The 24,319-nt window shown below is 35.1% G+C and overlaps 1 protein-coding gene across 2 annotated transcripts in view; it reads right to left on the minus strand.

The window, feature by feature from the left end:
- Positions 1-24,319, minus strand: part of ME1 (malic enzyme 1) — a 180,993-nt gene that overhangs the window by 81,437 nt on the left and 75,237 nt on the right. For both annotated transcript variants that reach the window (XM_053913887.1, XM_024576670.4), the window contains exon 6: positions 16,681-16,784. In XM_053913887.1, coding sequence (XP_053769862.1) covers positions 16,681-16,784 — 104 coding nt within the window. The remainder of the gene's footprint in view (positions 1-16,680; positions 16,785-24,319) is intronic.

Here is a 24,319-nt window from a genome sequence, read left to right on the forward strand (position 1 = left end):
AGAATACAGATTCACAGAGATGCTGATTCTAAGCAAAATTTCAACTACGGGACATTCCAAATTCTCCACATAACAAGCAACGTAAAAACAATAGGAGATACATAAGAGGTTATAACTTCAAGTAAAACTTTTCCATTTTGTAACCAGAATATAAGACAGTAAAGACAACATTTTAAAACGTGGACACCATGAAACCAACTGACCAGATACACGTAAGGACCCTAAAACTAGGAACATGAAGTGTCCTTGACAACGCAACACCAAGTAGTAAATAAACAAATCCACGAAATCTCCTTTCAAACAATGGCACAGAAATATCTTATCTTAACAATGTCATAAATCCTAACAGACAAAGTAAAGGACATTTTCCTGAAACATAATATGCTACCTTAAACTTTACATTGCTACGTGTTAAATGTTAAAATTTCAAATGCTAAGGAAGATAATTTGTGTATAAGACACTTCAGCTGTATCAAAACACAATACTCTAGGCCTTAAATTGAAGTATAAGACAGACTTTTAAAACCAACTGAAATAGGAGAAAGTGAGATAAGGGATATGAGAATGAAAGTAGGAGAAACTTGCATGGTATGCTTTCAAATATTTCTATGGTTCTGTATCAGGGAAGCTGTGCTTTTTGCTCCTTTCACGGGTAATTGGAAAGGTGATGCTGTCAACTCTTCACTCTAACCAGCTCTCTAAATCCGGGGATTAGGTTCACACAACTGAAGCCAAGATGAGCTTTCCACTGAAACTAAGGATATATTTACCATGCACTTACAGAATTAGTTTCTATGGACAGATTTAGCATGTGTGTATTTAGCATATCTATAGGCAAATAATTTTATACGTCTATAGAATTTATATTGATATTTATATATCCATTATAGAATTAATATTTATATGTAGGCTAATTCTATAAAAACAATTAGCCCCTCAGAATAAAGGCAAAAGATAAGTTATAAAAGTATTATATTAGTTTCCAAAATAAGAATTTCAAATTACCTCTTTTAAGAAGATATGGGGTTTAATATTCCTATGAGTACATCTTTTACAAAACCGCTGTTAAATATTAACAATGACTAAATGTGCTATGGGAATGCTATATTTTTCTAGCTTCGATGCACAGGAACCTCGGTGTAAAGACTGTTCTCCAAGTTTTCCACTGTTACCAATTTTTAACAAAATTTTTTAGAAGTTATAAATCAATCAATCATCTCAACTCAAAACTTGTATTTCAACAAAAAAAATCCTGTAAGTAAGGATTTTAATTGGATTCTATGATCAAAAATAACATTCCATGATTGAAAAGAAGTTTTTCTTCTATGATGAAGCATTTTTTAATGTGTAAAAAAAGTTAAAGGTTGATTTCCCGTATCCTCAATTATACGAATAGATTCAGATGACTGATTTTACACTGCCAGATAAAGTAAACTCTCTACCATTTTGAAAGATGATTTCATGTCTGCTGACAAGAATCTACTTTATGTTATGTTATAAAAGTTTTATGATACCATCTCTGCTGCTTTAATTAAGTCTTAATCTACCCAGGCTTTTTATCTGTACCAAGATGTGTGCCCTAGGGACCTTATTTGGTTAAGTACCTGTTAACCCTTTCATGTCAAGTATCCTATTTTTATAAAGAAAAAAAGTGAGTTTTCAGTACAAATATTTTAGTCTTTACCTTGCTTATTAACTCACTGCTCAGTTTGGTCCCATTAGTTTCCTCTTTCCTGAAACTCTTACCCACCGGGCTCCCTGCCTCTGCTGTGGTGGTACTCAAACACAGGTGCTTCCCCATCCTCTGCTAACACTGAGATACAAAGCAAAATATAAAATTATTTTATCTTTACTACCTGAGTTTTAAAATTTCTCTTCTGATTTCTCTTATGATATTAATGTGTTCATGTCTACGCTAAATCAAAAAGAAGAGATGGAAAGTGTGTATGTATTAACTGCAAAAAGTTCTATGACTAAATAACAAACTGCAACAGGAAAGACACTACTAACTTAAATGCCATCTCTGGCTGTATGGTAAACTTAAGAAAGTAAAAGTTTTTAGAATGAAATACAGCACACTAAACATTAAGACACAGATGATCTGTTTTGCAATAAAATGAACCCGACCTCAAGGAAACACTTAAAAGATGAATGATACTTTGAAATACACCTATTGTCCTCTAACAAGGCGGGGATTGACTGTGGGGGTGGGGGGAATGGGGCAGGGAAGAGCAATGGGGAAAAAGGCGGGACAACTATAACTGAACAACAATAAAAAAATACAAAATAAAAATAAAAAGGCCCCTATAACCTTCAACCTGGAGCAAAGAAAATAACTCCAGCTCCCTCTAACCTTCAAAATGGAGGAAGGGAAATACTTACCTTGGGTTCACAAAAAGACTGAGACCTAAAGATACAACATGCTTCTATTGCCCCTACATTTTATTACCACCTCAACAGGGCTCCAGTAAAGTAACAGGAGAGTATAATTGAAAGAACTGCAAGCCTCAGGCTCTATTTAATGTATCCATGAGAAAATCCAAAGACAACAGGGGAAACAAAACAACAGTAAAGAACATTTATCTTCTAACACTTCAGCCACAGCAAACAGTCAACACAGCGTAACTTCTAGACAGATAAACCAACCCCTCACTCTCAAGGCCTTAGTTCCTTTTACTCTATACATCATGCCCAGCTTTTAACAAAAAGTTACAAAGAAGTTAAAAGATAGAAAATACAGTCTGAAAAGTCAAAGCAAGCATCAGAACTAGGTTCATATATGACAGAGATTTTGGAATAATCAGACCAGGAATTTAAAGTAACTATGACTAATATGTGGAGGGGTTTAAAGAACATAGGGGTAACCTAAACAGAAGGGATGGAAACTCTAATAAAGAATTGAAAAGAAATGCTAGAAATCAAAATCATAGTAATATGAAGATTGCATTTGATAGGCTCATCGTACACTAGACATGGAGAAGGAAAAATTGTGAGCTTGAAGAAATGTCAGTAGGAACTTCCAAAATTGAAAAACAAAGAGAAAAAGAACAGAATAGTCAGGAACTGTGGAACAATTATAAAAGGTATAATATGCCATTTGATGGGTATAACAGAAGGAGAGGAAATATTTGAAGTAATAACACATAAGAATTTTTACAAAATTAATGACACCAAACCACATATCCAGGTAACTCAAAAACACCAAGCCAGATAAATACCCCCCAAAAATCTATAATTAAGCATATCACAATCCAAATGCAGAAAATCAAAGACATTGAGAAAACTTTGAAAGAAGCCAGAGGAAAAAAGAACATCTTGTCTAGACAGGGAAAAGATTAAGGATTACATCAGATTTCTGTTCAGAAACCATGCAGTCAAGAAGACAGTGGAGTAAAGCATTTAAAGCATTAAGAGAAAAAAAACAACCAACCTAGAATTCTGTATACAGCGAAATTATCCTTCAAAAGTGAAAGAGATTTTCTCAAATACAAATTGAAGGAATTTGTCACCAGTAGACTTGCCTTGCAAGGAATGTTAAAAGAAGTTCTTCAGAGAGAAGGAAAATGATGTAGGCCAGAAAGAAATAAATACAGGTAAAATAAAATCTTTATTCTGTATTTTAGTAGATCTAATATATAAGCTTCTCAAATAATAATGGTAATGATGTATTTGGTGATTATAGCTTATAAATAAGTGAAATAAATGACAGCAATGTCATAAGGGAGGCAGGGAGAAATGGGGAGTACTCTGTTATAAGATATCTACGCTACCCATTAAGCTAGGTAGTGTTATTTTAAAGTGGACTTGTATTAGTGGTAAATGCATATGAAAACTTTGAATGATCCACAGACATGGACAAAAGTATGGGAACTGACAATGGGAGACAGGGGTGGGATGGGTGGAGGGGGGAAAGCAGGAAAAATTGGTACATATATAATAGAATAAAAATTTTAAATGATTTTAAAAATAAAAATTAAAAAAGATCAGTGGGCCAATAACTACATTTTTAAAAATAACATAGAATAATACAACAGAAAATAAATCTAGGGTTACTACTTGTTTCTTCTTTTATTAACAACTTTGATAAACATTTATTTATTGATTTGCTTATTTACTTAAATATATTGGGGTGACATTGGTTAATAAGATTATATAAGTTTCAAGTGTACAATTCTATAATATATCATCTGTATATCGCATTGTGTTCACCACCCAAAGTCAAATCTCCTTCTATCACCATATATTTGACCTCCATTACCCTTTACCACCTCCCCCAACCTCCTTTCTTTGATAGTACTAGTTAACTCCTTGGTTTTCCTTTACTTACAGCATCTGTTAGACACTGTCTTTTAGAACTCTATGTATTTCCAGTTTTGGCTCCTCTAATTGCTCTATTTTTTGCTGCTCATGTTTTGGCAAGATGGTGAATAAGTTAAACAAACAAAAAAACACTGCCCGAAATGATGAAAGAATTGATCCAACAACCCATTGTCTAAACATGTGGAAATGTGACAAAATTTCTATAACCCTGGTCTCACTCTGAACACACGTATTGGGTATTAGTTGATTATAACAACTTTGTTCAGGTGAGTATGATAATACTAGCAATAAAAACATACCTGCATTTCCAGTGTCTGGAACAATATCTAGCATATTGCAAGTATTCATTATTTACTAAATAATGAATAAATAAATGGATTGATGATTTAAAAAAGAATATTTGATATTGGATAAGTAACAAAACACAATATAAAGGACCCATGGACAAAGACAATGGGGGGAGAAGATTGATTGTGGGAAGTGGGGGATGGGTAGGGCAGGGGAGAGTAATGAGGGAAAAATGGTGACAACTATAATTGAACAATAAAAAAAATTAACAAAACTTTAAAAATAAATTTTATTGGCCAACTTGCTTTAAAATCCATCTCACAAATAAAATTAAGTCTCCTAAATTGGTTTGCACTTCTGAAATACAACTTAACAGAAGTGTTACAAATATGCCTGGGAAACATCTTACATCTGGCACCTCAGAAGGTGTTGAGACCAGGTGTCTAAGTCTTTAAATATAAAACACTCACTTTTCTCACTTGTGAAAAAAATACTTTGAAAGTTTTCCAAATATGCACACAGACTTAGGCAGCCTTACCCCATGAGTAAGGCCAGTTCCATGTAAATTTAATACAACTTTTCAAAATATCAAGGAATGATAGTGAACTCAAATGAAGTGAGGAAAATCTGCTGCTAGTCGTAATTTCATACGGTTTGGCACTTAAAAAGAAAACAGTTAATACTAAACTACTGTTTCTATAAAAGCCAGAGGAGACAAGTGAGATAAGTCTTCTCTGACAACTCATCTCCTTCACATTACTTATTAGGTATACTGTTTCCTACATTCTCATAGAGAGTACCCTAAACTCATTTCCACTGCAAGGCTTACTGAAAATGGCTTAGTGTTTATCTCTCCCCCCAACTACACTGAGTTCCTTAAAAGCATTTAGCAAAAATAATGCCTGGTATATATAGTTATTCAATGTGTTTGCTGCATGAATAAATAATTCAAGGTATCCCAAATATTTTCTTTGACTAAGTTTACAGAAATCATTTTCATGAGGGACAGCTGTAGAAGACAGGGCTAATTTCACTCTCTGTATACCAATCAACAACATTTGGATTTATTTATTCTTCCTATACCCTCATTATCATTTATTTGTTATGAACTATGTATCAATATAGCTTATCCAGAAAGAAACAAGTTTAACTTAACTATAAAAACATTGGTATGACTGTGAACCCACACTGAGGTGAAAATTCACATTCAAGACCTGTTTGACTATGGCATACTCTTTTCCTACATATAGTATTATATAATGCTAACACCAATACAATTATCAAATTTAAATGGCTATCATTCTATGCAAAAAGATGTCAGAGAAATATTTTTTCCTCTTGAGGCTAGCATTCCAGCATTAAAAATTTCAGACAGTCAATGATTTTTCTTCCTCATTGAATAATAGCACACGGCTTTAAATCAAAATTTAATGGCAACCATTTCATATTAGAGGTATGAAGTGATTCTAAAGAAAAAAATATGACTTCTAAAGTTTTTGCAAAAATAACACGAATTGTCATCAAGGTGACATAAATATCAACTTACATTAAGTTTAGGAACAAAAGGCAAGAGAAATGCGATGACTTCTAGTGCTTTAGTTGGATAAAATCTTGCAAAGCAAAACATAATTTTAAAATGATTGTGGAGTTTATTTGCTTGTTCTGTGTTTCCTTAACATTGCAATGCTAAGAATGAAAAAAAATGTGCATTGAAATACATTACATATTATAAAACTGACTAACACAACAACCTTCACCACCAGACTATAAGGGGATAATATGGATTTAATAGTCAATTAAAACTTATATGTTAGAGATTGTCAAAACCAAGTAGATTTTTTTTCTCTTTTGTCCTTTCACCTAAAGTAAATAGTATGAAAGCTTAATTCTAGTTAACTACCAACGTTATATTCAAAAGGTTAAAAATCTTAATGTAAACTACTTTGAAACCAGAGATAAATTGAATACATTCAACAATTTACTGAGTGTTTTCCTAGGAGTCAGGCTTTGGGGATAGAGAAGTGAATCAAATAGACAAAAATCCTTGCCTTCATAGAATTTATATTGTATGTATTTGAGACAGGTAAGAAATAAGAACAAGTAAATTACACAACATGCTATAAGGTGATAAGTAGCGTAGAGAAACCCAGCCAGCAGGAAGGGTGCAATTTTAAACAGAATGACGCAGGGAAGCCTTCACTGAGAATGTGACCAGTGAGTAAAGTCTTGGAGGAGGGAGGGGAAAGGCAAAGAGAAAGGCCTGCATGTTCAAGACAACAGCAAGGGCAAAGAACCTGAGATGAGAATGTATTTGAGGTAGACAAGTATAGCAAAATTTGGAATGCCCATTGAATAAAACTTTCATTGAAGTCACCCACATTTCCTATTTGTTTAAAACTCAAGTATCAAGTATACCAGGAAATATCATCAAACTGTTTTCTTTGTTTAGGGAAGTTACAATGTTTTCAAAAAGAGGAAAATGCATAGTTTTCAAACAAATCACCTAATTTTCCATAACTGCCTTTTCACACTTCTTAAGAGTACTTCTTATCTTCATGGCTACATGTTTAATATTCAGCCCAAAGCTTACATTTATTGTTATTTCTGTTTTCACCATGATACTAAAAGCTGCATCTGTAAGATGTCTGCACACACAATGTGCTACATAGGCCCCATTATTTGAACTGACATATTTGGATAACATTCCTTCAGATCAGAGAGGAATGCAGTGTAATGATTAAGAGCACGGGCTCTGGAGACAGACTGTTTGACTCTGCCCTGTCACTTGCTAGTTGGGTAGCTATAGAAATTTATTTAATCTCTCTGTGCCTCTGTTTCTTTTCTGAAAAATGGGGATAAATAATAAAGGATGTCATAGAACTGTTTTGAGCATTAAAAGTATGTAAAAGCACTTAGAACAGAGGCTGGTATATACCTTAAAAATGTATTAGCTGTGGGACTGGGTGAAAAAGGTGAAGGGATTGAAAAGTATGGATTGACAGTTACAAAACAGTCATGGGGAAATAAAGCACAGCACAGGGAATACAGTCAATAATGTTGTAGTAATTGTGTGTGGCGCCCAGTGAGTGTAGAAATATCAAGGGGAACTGTAAAGTACATGATGTCTAACCACCTTTCTGTACACCTGAAACTAATATTAACAAAATAATACTAAATGTAAACTGTAATTTTAAAAAATTTTAAAAAGAAAATACGTATTAGCTGTCTTGAGAGTTGTTGTTATTGCTATTAATATTAATAGAACACATCTTGTGGGTTTTTTGATGTATCATAACCACAATAAAAGTAATTAGGATTCTTAATTTTTAAATGTTTCCTCTTGATGGCAACAGTAAAACGCATTCTTTGATTTCTGAAGATTTAAATTTATGATAAGATTTGAATGCATATCAAATATTCATTCTAATGTTTAAATAGACATTTCTCTTAGGTGACAAGCCTGTATGGCATGCTACTGTACAAACAACAGGAGATTAAATCAAGCATAACAAAAAAAGGATGCAATCTAGGGACTCAGAATGCTCGGGTTGCATGAGGCTACTGCTAATATAATAGCATAGTGTTTTACAGGACATTTTTTTTAATGAGTAGAAAGGTACACTCTCAAATAACAATTAAAAGTATAGTAAAGACATAAACCAGTAATAATCATTTATTTTCACGTATTTTGTGCTGTACTTAATTTTGTGCACTATACTTTTATATGACTGGCAGCGCAGAGAGTTAAGGAGCAGGGAGCAGGTACAGCGTGGGGACACTTGGACGAAGGCAGAATTTGCATCCCAGGCAGGATGGGGGAAGATGGCATGCAATTTCATCACACTACTCAGAACAGTGCAAAATTTAAAACTCTAGGAGTTGTTTAGTTCTAAAATTTTCCATTTAATGTTTTTGGACTGCAATTAACTGCAGGTAACAAACTGCAGGTAAGGGGGGACTGGTATACAGAGGATACATGGAGGGGTGGAGGGTGGCAAGAGAAAAAGGCAAAGTGCATGGGCCAGATCCGAAAGGGATTTATACGTGGAAGGTGAAAACAGTTAATACAGGGGTAGAGACAAGTTCTTGAAGACTTATTACTATGATACAAAAGAAACTAGAAGTTACTGAAGGGTTCTGTAAATATAGAAAGTGGTCGTGGTCTAGGGAAGTTGGGTTATGGTTGTGGAAATGGACTCAGTGTGTAGACTAAGGACATAAGAGGAGCCATCTGCACAGATTTAGTAATGGATCTGTTAAGATTCCGTATGCTGCATATTCATTACATAGTCACCTTCAAAACAAGTTCATGATACAAATTACTTCCTCAATAAAGGATGATACAAAGAACCTAAGAACTATCGATTAACTTGCAGATATTAAATGAGACTTGGGTTTATATAAGCCATTTACATCAATCAAGTAGTCCAGTTCTTCAATATTTCTCTTTTTCTTTTTAAAAGATACTTTTAAAAGGTACTTTAATAGAATCCTAAAGTTAGAACACTTCAGAGAATGCTTAATTCTAATCCATCCTCCCACTCGAGGCAGAAATCTCTATATTTAAGCACACCTGCCCATTCGCTTGGAGTGTCAGTCAGGTCACAAATAATATTAACAACAAAAGCAACCAGGAATAATAACTATTCAGGGATTTTTATGTGAAAGCATTGTTGTAAGTACTTTTATATACAAAATTTTATTTCTGCACAATTCCAACTACTAAATGTTCTAATATTAAACTAAATTTGCCAGCATGTAATTTTTAATTAAATTATTGTCCCCCATCATCCTTCCTGGGGAAAATTACAATTACTATTTATAGCACTTACTTTTAATTTTTAATCTCAGTCATCACAACAACCCTATGACAAAGGTACTGTTATTATTTCTCACATTTTTTTTTCAGGAGAGAAACTAAGCCTTAGAGAAGGTAAGTAAGCTTCCCAAGGTTGTAAATGTAGTTTGATGGAGCCAAAAACTGACTTCAAAGCCCAGGATTTGCTTATCTCATGTCCATGAGACATGGGCTGTATACAGTAACAAAATCAAGTTTTTGCACTTCCTGAACTGAGAGTTGGATCCCAAACGATGGTGAACTCCCTGAAGTAAGAAAAGTCACGCTGAGGTCTTTGAAGACAGGGACTACAGACCTACCCCAGGCAACACCATTCCACCGTGTCACTCAGCAAGACAGCCTTGCTTCCATTTGAATTTCTACACATCACAATCTAACCATATTGGTTAACAATAATTTTTTTATTGTTGTGCAAGTACAGTTGTCTCCATTCCCCCACCACCACTCCCCCACACCTCAGCCACCCCCACATCCCACCCTCAATCCTACCCCCCTTTTGGTTTTGTCTATGTGTCTTTTATACATGTTCCTGACAACCCTTCCTCCTTTTCTCCCCATTATCCCCTCCCACCTCCCCTCTAGTTACTGTCAATTTGTTCTTAATTTTACTGTCTCACTATACCCTAAGAACCCTGAAACACCAATTCAAAAGAATTTATGCACCCCAATGTTCATAGCAGCAAAATTTACAATAGCCAAGTGCTGGAAGCAACCTAAGTGCCCATCAGTAAATGAATGGATCAAAAAACTATGGTACATTTACACAATGGAATACTACACAGCAGAAAGAAGGACCTCCTACCCTTTGAGACAGCATGGGTGGAACTGGTTAGCAATAAATTTAACAGTTGCTTATTTTGTTTCTATTCACAAATGTGGCAGTCTGTACCATCTATATTGTAGGATATGATTTTATTTTGACTAAAGATGTAAAAAAAATGGGTCATCATCTGTGGATGCCACAAATAAAGTCTTAAGAATTAATCACTATATTATGGTTACATCATTGCATGCTGTGTTAATTCTGGCTTGCTTTACAATTTGTGAAATAAAAATAATAGTCAAATGATGGAAAGCTAGTAAGTTAGCCAGAACATGATCATCTTGGCAATATGATTATTTTGTTCTTATGTCTTGATTGTGGCAAATTTTACACAAATTTTGTTACAGCTTTCAGTAATGAGACTTTAACATCTATCAGCTCAGAAAATATTTACTACCAACTTAAATGTAGTTAGTTTACTTTATGTAACATTCTGACTTTTGTATGTCTAGCCCCTCAAGAGGTAATCTGTCAGACTTGAGAAAATCAGGTATTCATCATTCACCACAACCTTAAGGCTCTTCTTTCAACATGAAAAGCATGGTAGTTAACTCATCAAAAGTAGGGCCTGTTTGAACTTTAATTTTCTAGTATGGTGAAAGATTTGGGCCAGTCCAGTCATATTCTCCTGTATACCTCCAGTCGAGTAGCTCAATCCAGTTTAACAAATATTTATTGTGTATCTATTTTGTGCCAGGAATTGACATAGAAATTTGTTCATAAAATGAACAAATGAGATCCCTATTATTGAGGGAATACATATTTTAGTAGCTGAGATACACAATAAGCAAAAAAAGGTAATAAATGCATAAATTATGTAAGTTAAATAATAAGAAAAAGTACAGCAAAGCAAGAGTATCAGGAGAGCCAGGGTGAGGAGAAGATGGGGCAGACTTCAGTATTATATGTGATAATCAGGATAAGCCTCAAAAGAAAGTTAAGATCTCAACAAATACTGAGAATGATTAGGTTGCTAACCAAGCAGATTTCTCGGGGAAGAATAGTTCAGACAGAGGGTATTTGCATTGGAAACACACTTTGAGATTCAACAACAACAGAGGCAGGGTAGAGAGCATGGCTACAGCAGAGTGTGTCTGAGGCCACAAGGGGCCATTATATGGGCTCTGGCCTTTGCTCACTGAAATGTACTGCTCATCAACAATAAGGTAGGTTAAGGTATGATATAAATTGCAAATTAGATTTCACATTTCCTATAGAATGTTTTTACAAGGGATTGCTGGATTGAAAAGAGTCCCCTTAAATGTCTGAACTCACCCCCAACCAACTTTCTAATATCCTTTTCTTAATTATTTTTCCTTTCAGCATCTTTAATCTCCCATAATGAAATTACATGTATCTTATTCAAATATTGTTATACTAGTTCCTCATCAAACCAGCCATACAGTCTTTAAAACTAAGAACTAAACTACTTTCATATATGCACGACTTGTTTCATCTTTATTTATAAATACATATTAAAGAGGGGCAAGAAAAAAATTAAGAAGACTTTACTTTGACCCATGAGACATTGCTACTGATAGCGTTTGTGGTTTTGTTTTTAGATTAATCTCTGAACATAACTAAGTAATATACACTGAGTTTCTTTTTTAATATTACCAATAAGCAGTTATATTAATTCTTATTTTCTAACTTATTACATATGGTATATATAGATGGAAAACAATAAGAAACCAGCTGTTAATTCTTGCTAAATGAAAGTCAAGAGAAAAGACCAAGAACAGAGACAGAAGAAGCACAGTATATAGATTGTTTTTAAACTGAAATTATTTTCTTTAGTAAGTATAATTTACCTTTAATAAACTCAGATAAAATAAGAAGGAATTACTCTTATCAATGTTTATTCAAAGAGAAAATGACAGGTACTAATAAATGCAGTAGGAATTTATTAAAATACTTTTCTTCTTTAGAGGAAATATAAACTCTAACACATAAATGTGCGTATGTAATTAAAGCTCGAATATTTACTTTACTACAAGCAAAGCCACTTTATTTGAAAAATTGTATGTTTCTCTAGTTTACATTAGAGAACCACCATTGCTTCAGATGTCTGTCACATAGTTTCATGAAGATCAGACGCTATGTTACGTGTAATGCTTTCAACAGTAGTTACTCTATACCCACTATGTGCTATAGTATAATGTGGGATGGTCAGGGAAAAAGTAATCCCGTGTAATAAAGTTCTTTTTCTGACACAACTCACACTCTAGTTAAAGGAACATAGGGCACACAAAATAATACATTTCATAAGACTCATACAAATAGAATAAAACCATTGTAAAATAATTACAACTACATTAAAGGAATTCTGAATTAATGCAATCAGAATTAATGAGTAGAGTAAAATAGGATTAGGAGAGAAAAGCATCTAAAAAGAAAGAACTGTAAACTGTGTTCAGAAAGAAACCATAAATTTGACTTGTTCCTCCAAGTCAATTGGCACACCCACAGCTGGGCTGAGTTGTAGGCAAAGATGCAAAACTAGCATCAAAACGCTTAAGTACATATCCACCGTAAATACTTTAGAAAATATAAATGTATATATATATTTATACAAACATACATATAATGCATTCCTGTAGACCTCTAAGTATTATATGGCCTTTTTCATTCACTTGAATAAAAAGCAAAAAGAAAAGACATAAATAGAAATAGATGGCATTCTGAGAAAAATATGGCTATAGTTAAATTGTGAATCAGATCTTTCTTTGGATGTAAAAATGGAAAAAATTGTGAGTCATAAATGTGATTTGAGTCATGTTCCTTAGTAACATGGTTGCTGATTTTTCTCACATTGACAGACATTCTTTCCATCTGATTTTTTTTTTCAAATAATTTACATCACCTTTAGACACAGGGAAGAATAGAGGGGCTGTCCCATAGAGTCATATGTTTTCATTAAATTTCTTCTACAAACCAAAGTATGACAATTAAAGTGACAGGTAAAATGCAAAGTGCTTCACAGATTTATATATAAAATCATCCAAGTTATAAATGTATCCGTTCATCTAAAGAAAGGATCGGGCATAAAAGGCAATGATTGGAACAGGTGGAGAAGACAGCAAGGAGAGTCAGCCATAAAATTAACTGCAGCGGCAGTGGCAGGAAGGAGGATAACGGGGCAGTAATAAGCCCTTTCCCATGGGGATGCCAAACTGGAGAAACTCTTATAATATATCTAAATATCTACATATTATAATAATCGTCTTTGTGGCCATCCCCAGTGCTTCTAAATGACTTTTAATTTTAGTCATTTAAAGTGGAGAAGGAAAAAATATAGAGTCCTTGCTGAATGCTTTTACTTTTCATTAAAAAATTTTATAGTAGCTGTTTAAAGCTCACTTAAGGTACAGTTTTTTTTCCTCATTTAGTTAATAAGTTAATCAATAAAATTCTGATATAAAGAATTTTAGGCAGCAAAGCTGAGCTGTCACTAATTTTCTTATTAGCTTTCAGGGGCAACTGGTTCTAGAAAAAAGAAGGCTACTATAAGAAGTACAACCATAAAAATGAACACAAATACTTAAGGAGTACATACATATGGTGACTTTAACATACACTTGGCAGTATGTAAGGACTATAAGTGCTTTAACATTTCCTGAAGTTAAATCACATGAAAAGAAGAAATTCTTTAAAATATCAGAGTTCTTTCATTCATACCTATCATTTTAAAATATATAAGTAAAACAAATCAAATTCAGTCATTCATCTAACAAATATTACTAAGTATTTACCACATGCTAGATAATATTTTAAAAACCAAGGATATGGCAGTGAAGGAAAGAGAAAATTCCCTGCTTTCAGGGAATTGACAGTACATGAACGTAGACAGAACATAAATAAATAAATATAAATATGTCAGATATTGATAAATGAAGAGAAAAAATGAGTTGGGGATAAAATTTTAGTATATAGGTTTGTCAAGGAAGGTCTCATTGAAAAAGTGATACTTGAGGAAATTTTAAAGGAGAAGAGAGAGCTGGCCATGTGGAAAACTGGACAAAGGACAGGGAAGATTCTAAGTAGAAGAAATGATAAACCTTGAGGCATTAGCATGCCAGGCTTGAATGAGAACAGGAGCAAACAAGCCAGTGTGGCTAGAACAAAGGAAGCAATGGGATGAACTCGTAGGATGTAAGGGGAGAAAGGTAACAGGGAGTCGGATGGTCCAGGGCCTTTTATGCTATTGCAAGGACTTATTTTTATTCTAAATAAAATGATAAGCCATGTAGGGTTTTCAGCTGAGAAATTACTTAACAGAATCACTTTACCTTTGTGCTGAAAATGGGCTAAAGGGTCCCAAGGGGGGAGGCAGTCAGACTAGTTAGATTATTAAAATAGTCAGGGAAAAGAGGTTCAAATAAAGGAAATAATAGTACGGGCAATGAGAAATGGTTAGATTCTGGGTATATCTTGAAGTTAAGGCTAATGAGCTTTGTAGGCAGAATGGGTCTGGAGTGATAACTCCAGTGTTTTTAGTCTCAGGAACAGGAAGAAGGCGGCTGTCGTTTGCTGAGATGAGAAACACTGCAGCAGTACAAGGCTGGGAGTGGGGGGAGGTCAAGGGTCCAGTCTTGGACGTGGGAATACCCGAACATTGAGAGGGCACAAGCTGACGGTGACACCAGGAAACCTGAAGCGTTGATATGCTGTCCCTCCTCATTAGAAGCACATGGAGGCCAGTTGTGAGTGAAGCTCTGGCCAAGGTCTAGCACATAATGGGTCCATTGGTGTTACAGAACAGACTGGGGCGGGGGGGTGGAATGTACATGGTTCCTGTGCCTCTACAGTAACAAATGGGTGACTGTCAGTGTGACAGAACTCACACTGACAGTCATCTCATTTTCTCCAGAATCATTTTCATTGATTCCAAATAACACTATTTCTTTTTATTTCAATAGCGTTTAAGTATATAGGCCTTACAAATTATGCTAACTTATTTAACAGATTCTTTATAAATATATTGAAGTTGTCTATATAAAGTCAGACTTTATTTGCATAATAGAAACAAATACATACAGAATTACATTCTCCTTTTATATAGTCTCATGGATTCTCTACAAAATCTCTTGATTAACATTGCTACCTAAAAATGTTATAATTTCAAGAACTTACATAAGTTTTAGAGTAAGGAATTTAAAATTTAATGTGAAAAACTAGTATTTAACTGTACTAAGCAATATTGAACTTAAACTGCAGAGTTTCTCAACTATTTCTATGAATAAGTTACAGTTTAATTAATTAAGTTAGTAAATAATAACAATAATAAATCAGGCATGGGTTTTTCTAAAGTAGTCCATACTAAGTGGCCAATATACTCTGCATTAAAACCTTAGGTAATGAAAGATTCAATTTATTCTAAACATTGTGCAAACTCTTGGAAGTACTTTCTGCTATTAGATACAACTTCTTAAAATTAAACCTTATTATAAAAAGAAACCAGAAGTATGTCTCTGGTTACAGTTGATTCTAGTGATGCATTCATTTCTAAGAAAAGCCAGGGCAACATATCTGTTTTTAGATAGTACATGGTTCCTGTGCCTCTACAGTAACAAATGGGTGACTGTCAGTGTGACAGAACTCACCTGAATGTATTCCTAAATTATGGTAGAAGTATCTTCTTTAAAAAAAGGAAACTGGAAAATTTTACGGTAGCACTTGGCCCACAGTTCAATACTACCTAGACTAGGTAAAATATAGTAGTGCATTTTAATCAAATATTGTGTTTTTATTCAGAGGTTCATGGATTGTGACTGGATGTGCTGGTTCTGGCTCCATTCTGGACCTGATGCATTGCACTAATTCAAGCTCCTTCTTCCTCTGCTTTTCCTACCACAAAAGGGTCAGATACACCCAAAAAGATGATCAAAGATCAGATTTTATCAGCAGCCAGGAACAAAATACAGACTACCAATAACTGTAAGAAAAAAGTATCTTCAGGAATAGCAACAGAGACAAACTTTTAGGGGATAAACACATGAAGTTATCATTTGGCCACTAATAGCTATGAGGATGTGTATTTTATCCAAATCACTTCTAATTATTAAATATACAGCACAAATCTTGGAAATTTTTTACATTATATTATTGTTTAAAAGATTTTATTTATTTATTTTTAGAGAGAGGAAAAGCGAGGGAGAAAAAGAGACAGAAAAACCAATGTGAGAGACAACAGCAATTGGTCGCCTCTTGCACTAGTCCAGACCAGGGACTGAACCTGCAACCCATGCATGTGTCCTGACTGGAAACCGAACCAGCAACCTTTCACATTGTGGAACAATGCTCAACCAACTGAGCCACCCTGGTCAGGGCAGGTTATCTTTAAATTTTTGAAATTCAATTCAAATATAAAATAAATAAATATTATACATACTTGGAAGAAACTGCCTCCATGAATTCATCCAAAAAGTCATCATACTCAGGACCTCTCACCCTTCTCTGCCGTAGTCCAATGTACAGTGGATCTTTAAGTAACTCCTATTTAAAAAATAAAAAAATTACCAGATATATAAAAATAACTGAAGACAAGTTTTAAGCCTCAGTTTCCTCATCTGTATAATAAGGAGAGAAATGGAAATAAAATTTTGCAAAACTGATTAAGAAGCAACCTTCAGAGTTAATATTTAGTGTTATACAGAATATATCTACAGAACTTATATGCCAAATAACAAAAATAATTAAGAAACTTAAAAAACATTGTACCTTATTCTAGAAGGGAATAAAAGGAATTAAAATCTCTCAGTGGTGCACAGATTTTTCAGTCTTGACTAAAGTTTTTCTTAAACTTTGTTACAGTTTTTTTTTTAATTGGTATATGTGAGACAATATTGTTCTGTTCAAGTTTTAGTATATGTAATATTATTGTTTTTTTATTAAATCTGTTTTAAATTGAGGTATAATTTATATACAGTAAAATGCACCCATTCACAACAAAAGTTCTCAGTAAACCAGGAACAGAAAGAAACTTTCTCAACCTAAAAAAGGGCATCTGTGAAAAACTCACAGTTAACAACATTTCCCAAGGCCATTTATCTTTTTATTGTTGTTCAACTGCAGTTGTCCCCTGCCATTACTCTCACCCACCCCACCATATTTAACAGGAAAAGATTGAATGCAATTTCCCTAAAACCAGAAATAAGACAAAGATATTTACTCTCACCACTTCTAGCCTTTACAATTAGGCAGAAAAAAAAAAAAGAGGAATGCAGATTGAAAAGAAAGAAGTAAACTGCTTTTACTTGTATACGCTTGATCAAGTATATGGAAAATATACAGAAAACTAAAACAAAAGTCCACTAGAAAAAAATATGTGATCTTATCAAGATCACAGAATATAAGATCAATATACACAAATGAGTGTATCTCTATATACTACCAATGATTAAAAAATGAAATAAAATATACAAGTCAATTTATAATAGAATTCCCAAACATAATCCCAAACATAGGATTTTCTTAAAGCCAACAGAAGTTATAGCATGGTTCACATCTGTTGTCCAGTGTAATTACTAACAGCATCCTCTTTCGCTGTGAAAGTGTCTTGGTTTGGCCACTACATTATTTGGTCATTCTACTTTTAATGTACTGTACAACAATGAATTAAGGCTTTCTGGCTAGCTGAAAGTTAACATATTATATAAATGCATTTCAGACGAAATGTAACATCTGAAACTGAGTGCTATTATAAAGCCCAACTATTCCTCCAGGCCTAAAAACGTTAAACAATCTACCAGCAGGTTTCTGAACAGCTGAGGCTGAATTGCCAGTGAACTATTAATGGCTTCTACAATTAAAATACTTTCTCCGTGCCTGGAATATATTTGGATTTCTACATTGTGAATTAGAAAAATAACACAATTGAGAAAAGATGTGACATGTTTCCCCTTTTCTTTTTTTCTCATTCTTTCCCATGCTAATAAAGTATGTATCATAAAAAGACTAACTACAATGAAGAGTCAATGTGAAGACAGGAACAAGACAAAGCTTTTTAATTAAATCATGAAGTTATAAAACTTTCCAATCATAATGTCTCTGTCATAATTTACTATCGTTTTTTAATTTCATGACAATTAAGGCTTGATTGATCAATGCATTCTTGGAGATATGACTAACCAAAAATATCTACAAAAAAACAAAATGACCTATTATTGATGATGGGTCCATAGACCAAGTCACCTGGCCCAGCAGTGATGTTAATTTATCACATTAAAAGTTTCTTGTGGTCAAAATTAAACACTGAATAGATCTTTTTTGGAGAATATATGAAAGACTTGATATGAAGCAAGCACTTAAAAAAGGTTAGCCCTTCTTTAGCAAGAGATGTCACATGCAATGCAGGTAGCATTGCTTAAGACTTAGAGCATGAGAGAAAGAAAAAGATTAGAGCAACAGTAAAAAAAAGCATATGAAAACATAAGAGTTCCAAAAAAAGATAAAGAAGGTATATATTGGCAAAGGTAATTATCTTATTTATTAGCACTATCTCAATTCTGGAACCTTGGGAATTTTTATTTAAAGCATTCATTTATTTAGTGATAGTAATATTAGTAATCATAATAATGATAATAATAGCAATCATTAGTAATAGTAACATTATAAACTCATACTTTGTTGTGTCTCTCACATTGCTATTTCTCTAATCTGAAGTTTTTGAGAATTAAAAACTATTTTCTTATTATTATTTTTGTAATTAGAAAAACAATATTTCCTATCAGAAAATTTGAGAGCACTGAAAAGTAAAACAAAAAACAAAGAGTACTAATAATGTCTACCCATTCAGAACTACCCACCACTATCAGCTTGACACATCCTTCTAGGTCCTTTTCTTTATATCTATGTATGTATAATATTACCCAGCAAATCTGAGACAATATCATGCACTGTTTCATAACTTCTTTCACAGAGGACTATACTGTGAAAATCTGTCATGTGAATACATGAACATTCTTAAAAGTGGTGACCTATGTTAGAACTCTGCCCTCAAAGAAGATGAACAAATTAATATTCATCCAATGACATATAATAAGTATGTCTGTTTTGTAGCAACCTTAAGTAAAAGTGTTATCTTGCAATATAGATGTGAGTGTGTGTGTGAAATATACATATATATACAATAAATGTAATATACAATAATATACACATAAACATACTATTTACATATGATGTTATTGAGTAGCACTCATTTGTATTTCTTTTCTAATATTGTTAAACATGTTTTCATAAGTTTATTGACCATTTTTACTTCTGCATTTGTAAATTATCTGTGTCCATATGCCATTGGGAAATTTGTATATTGCACATTTAATATTTTCTTGTTGAAAGTATTCTCTGATACTGAGAACATTATACACCTTTACCTGTCATGTTATGACTATTCCCCATTTTATCATTTATTTGAAAATTGTATTTATAATATACAGATAATCATTTTCTTTGCTGTTATTACCTCACTACTTTCAAATGAAAAAAACAACACTCCATAAAGCAATAATAATACTTTTTGCTCACATCATCAACAATATTATGTAAACTGCCAGCATTTAGTCAAGAGTCTAAAACAGTAGTTAAAATAGAAATATATGGTGACAGAGGATGATTTGACTTTGGGTGGTGAACACACAATGCAATACATAGATAATGTATCATAAAAATGTACACTTGAAACCTATGCGATCCTACTAACCATTGTTCCCCAATAAATTTTATTTTTTAAAAGTCAGCATACATATAAGTTGGCATGAATGTTAAAAGTGGTGGAAATTTGACTGTGATTCAGGAAGTCTGGTGTGAGGGCCAAGATTTGGCATTCTTAATACATACCCTGGGCAATTCTGAAGTGCTTGGTCCCTGAAACACATATAGAGAACCACTCATTTCAAACTTATTACATTAAAATTATTCTACCTTCCAGGAGAACCAAGATGGCAGCGTAGGTAGACACACTGTGCCTCCTCGCACAACCAGAACTGACAGAAAATCGAACAGCAAGAAGGTCCGACACCAAGGAGATAAAAAATAAACATTCATCCAGAACGGTGGGAGGGGCAGAGATGGGCAGCCTGGGCAGGGAGGACTCGCGTGGCTGTGGTGGGACCAAGACTGGCGGAGTGTGGGAAGAGCGGGGGCAGGCAGTCTGACCACTGGCAGACCCTGCAGCTCCACATTCCCGCACAGATAAATCGAGAGGGCCAGACTCAGAGTGGCAGAGAAAGGGGCAGGCAGAGCAGCGGGTAGCACCCCCGTGGCCCCACATTCGCGCATGGATGGACCAGATGAGCAGCGGGGAGCAGGGGAGACCGTGTGGCCCAGGGCTCCAGCGCGACAAGGTAAAGCCTTGGACCTCTGAGTGGAAATGCCCGTGGGGGTTGGGCGGCGGCGGCGGCGGCGGGGGAGGCTCCAAGCCTTGCGGGGGGGGGGGGGGGGGGGGGCGTTGGGGGTCATTGGGGGGATGCACGGGGGCCTGGAGTGTGCACAGGTCCGCACGCTCGGGAATCAGCTCGGGAGGGGCCCAGTTTGATTGTGGGTAGCAGAGGGAGTGGCTGAACTCCGGCAGAGAGTGGAGCAGGCGCCATTGCGCCCTCTCAGCCCCTCCCCCACATACAGGGTCACAGCACAGCGACCAGTGTTACCCCGCCCCAGCGAACACCTAAAGCTCCACCCCTTTAAGTAACAGACAAAAAAAAAAAAAAGACCCAAATGACAGAACAATTCAAAGCTCCAAAAATAATTCAACTAAGCAGCAAACAGATAGCTAACCTATCGGATGCACAGTTCAAAACACTGGTAATCAAGAAGCTCACACAATTGGTTGAATTTCGTCGAAAACTAGATGAAAAAATGAAGGCTATGCTAAGAGAGACAAAGGAAAATGTACAGGGAACCAATAGTGATGCGAAGGAAACTGGGACTCAAATCAACGGTGTAGACCAGAAGGAAGAAAGAAACATCCAACCAGAAAAGAATGAAGAAACAAGAATTCAGAAAAATGAGGAGAGGCTTAGGAACCTCCAGGAAATCTTGAAACGTTCCAACATCCGAATTATAGGGGTGCCAGAAGGAGAAGAGGAAGAACAAAAAATGGAAAACTTATTTGAACAAATAATGAAGGAGAACTTCCCCAGTCTGGCAAAGGAAATAGACTTCTGGGAAGTCCAGGAAGCTCAGAGAGTCCCAAAGAAGCTGGACCCAAGGAGGAACACACCAAGGCACATCATCATTCCATTACCCAAGATTGAACAGAAGGAGAGAATCTTAGAAGCAGCAAGAGAAAAGGACACAGTTACCTACAAAGGACTTCCCATAAGACTGTCAGCTGATTTCTCCAAAGAGACCTTACAGGCAAGAAGGGGCTGGCAAGAAGTATTCCAAGTCATGAAAGGCAAGGACCTACATCCAAGATTGCTCTATCCAGCAAAGCTATCATTTAGAATGGAAGGGCAGATAAAGTGCTTCTCAGAATAGGTCAAGTTAAAGGAGCTCATCATCACCAAGCCCTTATTATATGAAATGTTAAAGGGACTTATCTAAGAAAAAGAAGATAAAAAATATGAACAGTAAAAATGACAGCAAACTCACAGTTATTAACGACCACACCTAAACAAAAACAAGAGTAAACTAGGCAAACAACTAGAACAGGAACAGAACCATAGAGATGGAGATCACATGGAGGGTTGTCAACAGGGGAGTGGGCTGGGGAGAGAGGGGGGAAAGGTACAGAGAATAAGTAGCATAAATGATAGGTGGAAAATAGACAGGGGGAGGGTAAGAATAGTGTAGGAAATGTAGAAGCCAAAGAACTTATAAGTATGACCCATGGACATGAACTAAAGGGGGGGAATGTGGGTGGGAGGGGGTGGGCAGGATGTAGTGGAGTGAGGGGGGGGGAAATGGGACAACTGTAATAGCATAATCAATAAATATATTTTTAAAAAATAAAATTTAAATTAAAAAAAATTATTCTACCTTCCAAAAGGTTTCCGTCTCATGTATATATTTTCTATTTGAGTTTATATAATGGGCATTTCTAAAATACAACACAAACTTCAAAAAGCCCCTTATAGTTGTAATGCATATACAATTAAATTGAAGAAAGTCTCCGTTCTCTTTTCTAAGGCATTGGTGTAGTATATCAGACAATAAAGAAATTCTGTATACAACCCATTATCAATACTCTAATTTAGAGAGAATGAGGTCAAAGAAAACCACCAAAAGTAAGCACATGACAGTATAAACAGAAAGCCAGGGACCGAGGGATTATCTTCTCTTCTCTGGCTTTACTATAATGATTAGTACCCATTCCAATGCAGGGTCACTTGTGTGAAGTGGCAAGTAATCCCCATAATATGAAAGGATAAAGGCTAGACGTTTAGGTGGCTTGAGGGAGAAATGATGAGATCTCTAACTGGGACCATGTGGTAGACAGAACAATGACCTCCCTCTCCCCTCAGAACCTGTAAATATGTTACCATGTGTGGCAGAAGGGACTTGGCAGATATGATTATGGGTAAGTCCTTAAAAGTGAAAAACCTTTACTGGCTGTAGTCTGAGAAAGAAATGTGCCAACAGGAAGGCGGGTCAGACAGATACTACAATGGTGGCTTTGAAAATGGCAAGGGGACCACAAACAAGGGATGAAGGCAGTCTGTAGAAGCTGGAAAAGACAAGGATATGGAACACAGCCCTGCTGGCACCTTTTATGATTTTAGCCTTTTGAGACTTGTGACCTACTTAACGTAATATACAGGGTCTGGCAGAAGTAACGCCTGCTTGAGTGTGGTTGGTAGGGTAATAATATGGGTGTGATAATTTATAGTTTTAATTTTAATATCACCTAAAATGTCATATGGTGTGCTTGACTGTGATATTGTTATGTTACAGAATTACATGCTTATGCCTTTGTAATAAAAAGGGGGTGTTATTTGTGCCAGACCCTGTATTTGTGTTGTTTTAAGCCACTAAGTGTGTAATAATTTGTCATGGCAGCAATAGAAAACTAATAAAGGTCACATTCTAGTGCCATTCTAGCTTCTGTATAAGAGCTGAGAGATATATGGCTCGTATATACATCTTTCTCTCCGACACAGTTGGTTCATGCCACAGATAAATAGCACTTTCCAGAACAGAAGGAGGAAGAGACTTCAACTTTGTGAATTCAAATTCCAGTAAAGATTGTAGATCTAGATATTCCATTCACATGAACTAAAGGTCAGTCAAACATAAAATCAGAATCAGAAAAGCTGAGGCCTGGAGCAATAGTTTAATAAACAAAGAATAACTGTGTAGAGACAATATCATCCTACTTGCACTGCCCATGCTCTCTTGAAGACTGACTGCATGGCCTCACAGCTGAACTGTACCCACCCCCACATTCATAGGTTGAAGTCCTAACTCAGTACCTCAGAATATGACTGCATATGGAGAGAGGGTCTTTAAAGAGGTAATTAAGTCAAATGAGGTCATCTTAACTGATGTTCATAATAAAAAAAAATAGGACACAGATGCATACAGAGCAAAGACCAGGTGAAGACACTGGAGGAAGACAAGCTAGGGAGGCAGATCTTAGAAGAAACTAACTCTGCACTGTGAGAAAATAGATTTCTGTGGGTTGAGCCCTGCTGACTGTGGTGCTGTTACGGCAGCCCTAGCAAACTATACACCACGCGATACATCAAGCAGTCTTTAGGACCCAGTGACACCCACACAAGCATGGAGGGAACACACAAAAAACATCTACTCATAGCATTTATAGTCAAATGCAAGTAAGCTTTCACATTGGTCACTTATATAAGAAAAATAGACTATAAGCATAAATTCTATGAAAAGAACTTTCAGAAACAGAAAAAAATAAGAAATCAAACATGGTGGTGCTGTTATTCTATAGTCTTAAAAGTCTTAAGAGACAATTGAAGAAAATTTATTTCAGGTAACAAAAATAAATGAAGAAAATTTACTTCAGGTAATGAAAATAAAAATATTTTAGCAACTGCTTCACAAATAAATTGAAGAAAATGTGG

Source organism: Desmodus rotundus, chromosome 11, assembly GCF_022682495.2.
Source record: "Desmodus rotundus isolate HL8 chromosome 11, HLdesRot8A.1, whole genome shotgun sequence".
In the NCBI taxonomy this organism is placed as follows: Eukaryota; Metazoa; Chordata; class Mammalia; order Chiroptera; family Phyllostomidae; genus Desmodus; species Desmodus rotundus.